At 43.3% G+C, this 7,684-nt stretch overlaps 1 protein-coding gene across 1 annotated transcript in view; it reads left to right on the forward strand.

Moving 5' to 3' along the window:
• Positions 1-7,684, forward strand: part of MLLT1 (MLLT1, super elongation complex subunit) — a 58,562-nt gene that overhangs the window by 15,988 nt on the left and 34,890 nt on the right. Inside the window, exons 2-3 of the mRNA XM_019556963.1 lie at positions 3,620-3,800; positions 6,266-6,348. Coding sequence (XP_019412508.1) covers positions 3,620-3,800; positions 6,266-6,348 — 264 coding nt within the window. The remainder of the gene's footprint in view (positions 1-3,619; positions 3,801-6,265; positions 6,349-7,684) is intronic.

Here is a 7,684-nt window from a genome sequence, read left to right on the forward strand (position 1 = left end):
CATGGCCGGGGGGAGGGGCCCAGCACGCGCCATGGCCCCGCCCCCTGGCATGGGGGAGGGGCAGGGCACGGGGCCGTGGCCCCCCGCTCCCCCCCTTCGGGGGCGGGGCAGCACCCACACCCACCTCGTGTCGGGGGCTGGGGTGAGTGAGGCAGTAGGGCTTACACCCCCTGTCCCATCCTGGGGTGGGGGTCCCCCCCAAAAAACTACCCACTCTGGTGGTGGGCATGAGCAGAGAGGGCCGGCGGGGCGTTGACCCTATCCCACGTCCACTCGGGGTAGCACAACTTTCTGCCCCTAGCGCTGAGGTGCCAGCATCCAGCTCTGCCACATCTCCCGGCTTGGTCAGAAGTGGCATCATGATGGTCTGCCGCCCCTCTTTTGAGGGCCAGGGCATCATCCACAGCGGTTCTCATGGGGAAGCGGGGAGCGGCATGTAGCATCAGTGCTGGTGCCGGGGTCCTGTCCTGGAAAACGGGGTATTACCTTGCTCCTGCAACCTTGCTGCAAGTTGATCTTGCCAGGATCGAAAGCAGGCTGCGCCTCTCTCTTCCTAGCTGTATTTTTTTTACGTTTGCGCACAATGTAATCTTGAAGCCTGAGTCTCTACAGGCCCATAAATTTACATGTGAAGCTCAGCTAAGCTCTGGTGGTTAATCCAGAAGTGACAGTGAATGGATCTAATTGTTGGTTTGGAAGCGGTTGGTGTTATCAAATGGAGAGACTGGAGGTGAGAGTTCAAGGCCTTTGTTGAGAAGTCGCAGGACATAGTCATTTGTGTCAACAAATAGGTTTAAATTTCATTTTATTGTAGGCGGCTGGGCAAAAATTGGATTCCTTGTATTTCCAAACAGAGCAAATTGAAACGTTTTGGTGGGGAGCATTTCATTATAGGTTCTTTTCAGCTATTGGTTTAAATCAGAGCTGCTCGACCCCTGACCTGAGAGCCGGATATGGCCTTCGGGGCTGCATGATCCGGCATGCGGAGCTCTACATGGATCTGGAAATTTGACATTGGAGTACTAGTGTCAATTAACCCTGTCACTGCTCCACTGCCACTGCTTCCATGCAGCAAGGCCCAGATCTGATCCGGCACAGCTGGATCAAGCCCGTGGGTCAGATCCAGCCCACAGACTGAGGTGGTATCACTTACCTGGTCCTCAGAGCGAAAAGGTTGGGCACTGTTGATTTAAATCCTGATGATGGCTAATCAGACTTTTACCTAAAAAGAATGTCAAGTACCATTTCCACTTTAAACTCCACTGTTGTTTTACATTTCACTTAGTGCTTCCTAACCTGATTTTAACTAAGACATGTATGGGATTTTTCAGTCATTTCAGCTCTTATGACAAACCTTTATAAATTGCAATTACCCTTCTCTGGAGTGGGGAGGTAATTGGGTGCAGTAGCAAAATTTAAGGCAAGGTTACAGCTATTTAGTGCATGAAGCTATAGAATAGAATGGATCTGTTGGAAAGAATTCTTACTCGAATACCATGGGAATGATGTCAAGAGGTTTTGCCCACCGAGGTCAGGGTTTAGGCAGACTCTCGCTAGTTGCATTATCTCATGCAAGGTTCCTTTGTTTTGAGTAAAACATGGTTTGTCTTTTTGTTGGAATCTCAAGATTTGTAAGCCTAGGCAAAGGGCACCTTTTTTGGGAGACAGACAGACAGAGGAGACCTTAGTCTTTCATGCTGAGTTGTAGCCCATGGAGGTGACAAGGCCAATGTGCAAAAGAACAAAATGATCTACTGAGAGAACTTAAAGATGACTCAGAAAAATGGTGAAAGAGCGATCCCCTGGCTTAGACTTGAGGGATCAACAGATATATGAAGATGTTTTATGTTGGAGCTGGTAGCCTAAATCAATTCTCTTAAAATCATTTGACCCTTAATGAGTTGTTTTTTTCAGTTAAGGAGCTGGATGAGAGCTTAGAAAATCATTGTTCAGTTCCTGGCTGTGCCATGGACTTCCTGTGTAATCTTCAGCAAGAAGCTTAGGCCAAGATTTTGAAAGGTGACCTGTGATTTTTCAAAAAGTGCTGAGCATGCACCCTTTGAAAATCAAACTACGGTTATCTATATTAAATTGGATACTCAAAATCACTATCAACTATCTGTGCCTTAATCTCTGGTGTTAGTCTTTATTGGTAAAATGGGGATAATACCTTTTCTGCTTCCTTTATTTGCTAGAATATCAGCATTTTAGAGCAGGGACTATCTCTAACTACATATGTATTCAGTGCCTAGCATAGTGGGGACGCTGATCTAATTTTGGGGCCCATGCATGCATGTGTAAAACAAATAGTGAGGAATAATGTTCCCATTCAGAATGCCAGCTGATAGTTGACTAGGTCACGCCTCCATTTTGAAACTGAAAACAAATACATTTTCCCCATAAATCTTAGTTAAGTGGAAATAAAAGTCAAAAGCAGTCCTGCCTTCATGTGAGTATGAAGTTCCGGTCTCTAGCTTTGGACATTTAAGTGCACTCTGAGATGATCATGGTTCCTGCTTTAGTTTGTATAATGTTCACGTGTCTAGTCTAGTAAGTACATAGATAAGACTCTCAGGTGAGTTGTTTCTTCTGAACTCATGCTAAAAGTTTTTTAGTTTTCTGTGTGGTTAATTACACTGACCTGTCCTCTGCAGCATACATCTATCTCCTATAGTCTCCTAGGTGAAACAGATCTGCAGTAATATGTACATCATCTTAATAAACGTCACCTGTTTCTTCCGCGCTATATGTAGTAACGTTTTTGTTCCTTGAATAGAGCACTTGGTTCACCTATTTGTAGTGTTATCTGTTTAATACTAATTAGATTAGCAGTTTGCAGGTGCAGTTCAGCTGCCTCAAGTGTGGGAGGCTGTAGAAATGCACATGAAAGCGAAGTTCCTGCCCTTAAGGAGTTTGATTTTTTTTTTTTTTCCTCGAAAGTATTGATGAAATATGTGGTAAATACTGTGGAACATCAGAGTTTTACTTTCTTGTAAATTACATGATTCTTCTGCTAGAAAATAGACACAATATTGTATTCATATAGTTCCACATGAGCAGTCCATGAAAATTAATCAGTGTATAAAACTTACAATGCAGATAAACTTTCTTTAGTTCCTACAAGAACTTTAAAAACGGTAAATCAAGTGCTGTAGTAAAAAAATGGCAACTTGAAAAATTGATGTGCACATAATCTAACCTAGTGATTCACAATCTAATATCTTTTTTTTTTCTGCCAATGCTGAAAATTCTGCCTGGGATCTGAAAATCAGATTGCTGTGCTCTGACATACCTGTAATAAAGATTTTGCAATAAAAACTTAGCTGGTGATGCATGAGACAGAAAAGCCCATCTCTCTTCTATAACTGTATTGACTCCGCAGTGTTAGTTCCATCAAACTAAGTAGGTATGACTTAGAGACACGGAATAGATTTATGGTGGTAGGAGCCATTTTTAAAATCACTTTTCAGACTGACTACAGCATTGGTTTAGAGAATTTGTCGGGGTGTCAGAGACATTTAATTTTCTTTAACAACTTATAGTTGTGGATCTCAAAGCTGTGTAAAAGTGTCATCACTACTACATTAATCGTTATTCTGCACCTCTCTTCCCCTTCCAGTGCACAGTACAAGTGAAACTGGAGTTAGGGCATCGAGCCCAACTGCGGAAAAAGCCCACCACTGAAGGGTTTACTCATGACTGGATGGTATTTGTCCGTGGCCCAGAACAATGCGACATCCAGCATTTTGTGGAGAGGGTGGTCTTTCGGCTACATGAGAGCTTCCCAAAGCCCAAACGTGGTGAGTATATTTTTTGGAGTGTCTGGTTAACCACCATTTGATCTCCTTTGTATGGCTGGTCATTGTGCAGTCTAGATTTTGCCTTGCACTGTTAGGTTTCTGTAAAATATTTTCTTAAGGAGGAGCAAAACATAAATTGCATACACACAAGCCTTGACCTTTGCAGGTGACTAAAATCCTTAAAATATTGGGTGAGGATGGGCCTAGGGATTTCTCTGTTTTTGTCACTGAGTAGATATCAGAATTTCTACAAGTCCTACCCTTTCACAAATGCCATTTTCAGCTCAGTACTTAGTAACATAGTATTTAGCATCAGGAATGGTGACAGGCCTCATTTTCCTAAAATTCAGTATTTTTGAAGTACCAGGTCAGGAAGACTTGGTCATGTAGGTATCTTATAGATACTGCCTTACAACGGTCATTTGAAGAGTCAATGCTGTGAAAAGTAACGTGAAAGGTTACAGTTTGTTTGGGTTTTTTTTAATCCTGTACATCTACTATACACGTTGACTATATTTACTGCAAGTTAGTGCAATAAAATTGATATATGGTAAGCAACCGGGTTGCTGAACTGGAAGTTAATTTATCAGAAGCCTTGAATAAAACTAACAATCTGTTGTGCTGGAATCCTTGTCAACCAATGTAATTACTTTATAACAAACATCTATATTAGGATTGTATATCCTCTTTGCTAAGCAGATTGCTGTATTACCCTGCTCTAAAAACAACAGTTTATTTCCCTTCTTGCTTCTCACTTGCCTGGTTAAGGTTCCTCATCTCCCAGCCTGCTTTAACCCAGCCTTTCTCTGGTCAATAGATTAATTCTGCAGCCCATCAAGACTATGCCTAAGTCGGCCTGAAAGGTTGTGGAAAGTCACTTGCAATAACTTGGAGCAAGGGACTGCTGGCAAGGTTGTACAGCGCAGCGAACACGTGAGAACTACTGGAGAAAAAATTGTAAAAATAGTGTAGCAGAAGAACAAAAGCTGCCTGCTAAATAGTCTGAACACTTCTTCTGAGATCATATGGGCATTATTTGTTTATGGTACAATTTTAAAGTGAAAAAAGTTAAAGTCAAGCAGTTCTTATTTCAGGCATGCACTTCCCTGTTGTAGGAGCTTTTGGAATTATTGGAGTGTATCTGTTGGTATGTTTAGGACTGAAAATGACTGACTATTCCTATATTAGAGGAAATTAACTTGGTAGATGCTAAGTTTTAAGGGAAATATCACTTCCTAATCAAACCAATTCTTTGAAATACTTTAGAAATAAACAGTATAAAAGTCTTTCAGTAATTTTCTCTAGTGACTTAACTGACTTTATTTACATTTACTGTAATGCATTAACTACGTTCAAGCATAAAAGTATCCTCCTTTCCTGAGATGAGAGTAGTCTGTTCCTGTTACGTCTCCAGTGGGACCAGTTATGTACAAAATAGCACTGACTGCCTTCAAAGAGAGCTACACCCATCATGCCTCTGTTAATGGGACTTGCAGTGAAATGAGAATTTTGAGAGAATGAGAATAATTAAAAGTATTGGCCACAAAGGTGGCCTTAAGAATACATTTGAGAAGTATTATAAGTTGAATAGGACACATTTTATAAAACACATCCCAATATGCAGTAAGATTGGTTTCACCTTGCAATTTATATCTGTGTGTCTGGGATTGAAATAACATACATGCTGTTTTGCCGCATACAGGCTGTGTTTTAATTCCTTCATGCCGTATATATAAAACATTTCTTACTTGGTATGCTTCATTCTGGTGATGAGAGTTTTGCAGACTGAAGTTGTTACTACATTTAACAGATCTCTATTTTTCAAAGCAGACAATATCCTAGATTCCCTGAAGAGGATCTACTGTCTCCAAACCATTGCCATCATGTGCAAATCGTTCTAGAATCCTCTGAGTCGGATGTTAGTGTATACAAAGTGCAATGGCAAATGGCACAAAAGATTCCAGGTCCTAAAGATACAGAGATGGAAATAGGACAAGGGACTGGGGCCGAGCAACAGATCCTTACTTAGCCAGGGAATCTTCATCCTGTTTGCTTAGGTTCTGTGTTAGTGGTGTGTCGTTCACTCAGTGTCAGAGTTGATATTTGGTATCATGAGCTCTGATGTTGTGTACTTTGGGGCTCCGATGTTGTGTACTTTGGGGGCAAGTTGTTCAACTGCTTGTTTCTGCAGGTGTAATATGCATGCAGCATTTACCTGCAGGTTTGCTGTGAGATTTGATTGCATTGACTAGAGGAACTGCTAAATTTTCCTTTTCTTGTGAGAGGAGTCAGGGAGAGGTTTTCCTTTCTCTTGTTAAACACCTGATCTTCTGGTTTGGTTTATCATAAGGGTCAGTGTTTTGAATGATCTCTGCATTGTAAGAGACCCACTTCTTATCCTTGTAATTATTTTGGTCTCTAATGTTATGTTATACTTGAAGCTAATGTGTTTGCTTCTTTTTCAGTGTGCAAGGAGCCCCCTTACAAAGTGGAGGAATCTGGCTATGCTGGCTTCATTATGCCCATTGAAGTATATTTCAAAAATAAGGTAGAGTCCAAGGTCTGGTCTAATTGTCTTGAGCTGTTACCAGATAGTGGAGCTGTCTGGCAAAAAAGGACCTGAATTCTCTGTCTGTTTTATGTGTACTTGTTTATTACTCTAACAAATAGAACTTGACTGTGAGAGTTGGAAGTGGAAGCAAACTTTCTGCCACTTCAGAAAGAAAACTTAGTGTCTGATAACAGGGTGGAGTTGATTTAAATCAAATCAATTAAAATCACTGTTCAGGAAGCCTTGATTTAATCATTGTTTTCTACAAAAAGTGCATTCATATTGTTTGATATCCTCTATTCCAGGGGTTCTCAACCATTTTATGCTGGGGGTTGGCAAACTGCAGACCACAAGTGACTGGCATACTGTGGGCAGGCAGCCAACCCTTTTTTAAGCTCAGTATAAAAAAAGGTTGGCTGCTGGTCTGCAGTATGCCGGTCACTTCCAGTCTGTGGTTTGCCGGTCTGCAGTTTGCCAGTCCACGGTCACTTACAGTCTGCTGCAGCCAACCCTCCTGCAGAACAGCAGCCAACCCTCCTGCAGAACGGCAGCCAACCCTGTGGCCCAGGGGTTGGGAACCCCTGCTCTATTCATTTAACTTCTTGAAACTTTACACTTTTAGAGAGAAGCGAGGGCTTGACTCTATGCAAACAAACTTGCAGAGAGACAAGAGGGCTGATGAGTAGGTCTGTGCGAAGTGGCTAGTGTTCACTTCGGGTTCAGCTGATTCGGGGGACAGCGGTTTGATTCAGTGACTTGAATCACTGTTCCGATTTTGATTTGGCTGAATCTGATTCGGAGATTCAGCAGCAGCCGAATCTCCAAATCAGCCAGATCAGGCCCATCCCCTGCTCCTCTCCCTGCCTGCCCTAGTTCCCAACACTTGGGGGGGTGGGGAGGGCCCTGGCTCAGCAGGTGCTGTTTGGGCAGGGGACAATCCTCACTGCCCCCTGCTGCATGGGGGGGCTCTGCATGAGCCCCCGAATCCCCCCCCAGCCCCCACTGGTGTCCCTCATAGGCCAGCTCCAGCCCTTTAAGAAAAAAAAGACCTGAAGAAACCCAGGGCTTACTGCTCCTGCCAGCGGGGGATGATCCCTGCTTCCTTGCCCCACGTGGGGGCTCTGTATGAGCCCCCTGAAGCCCCAAGGCTGCACCAGGAGCGGTGAGCCGCAGGGTTTTTCTTGGCTTTTTTTTTTTTTTCTTAAAGGGCTGAAGCCCTGGCAGGTGGGGTACCTGTGGGAGGGCCAGGAGAGCAGGGGGGGCTTGTGCAGAGCCCCCCATGCAGCGTGAGGCAGTGGGGATTGCCCCCCTGCCCAGCAGCACGTGGTAAGCA

The sequence above is a fragment of the Crocodylus porosus genome, unplaced genomic scaffold (genome assembly GCF_001723895.1).
Source record: "Crocodylus porosus isolate Cpor-Errol unplaced genomic scaffold, CroPor_comp1, whole genome shotgun sequence".
Taxonomy (NCBI): domain Eukaryota; kingdom Metazoa; phylum Chordata; order Crocodylia; family Crocodylidae; genus Crocodylus; species Crocodylus porosus.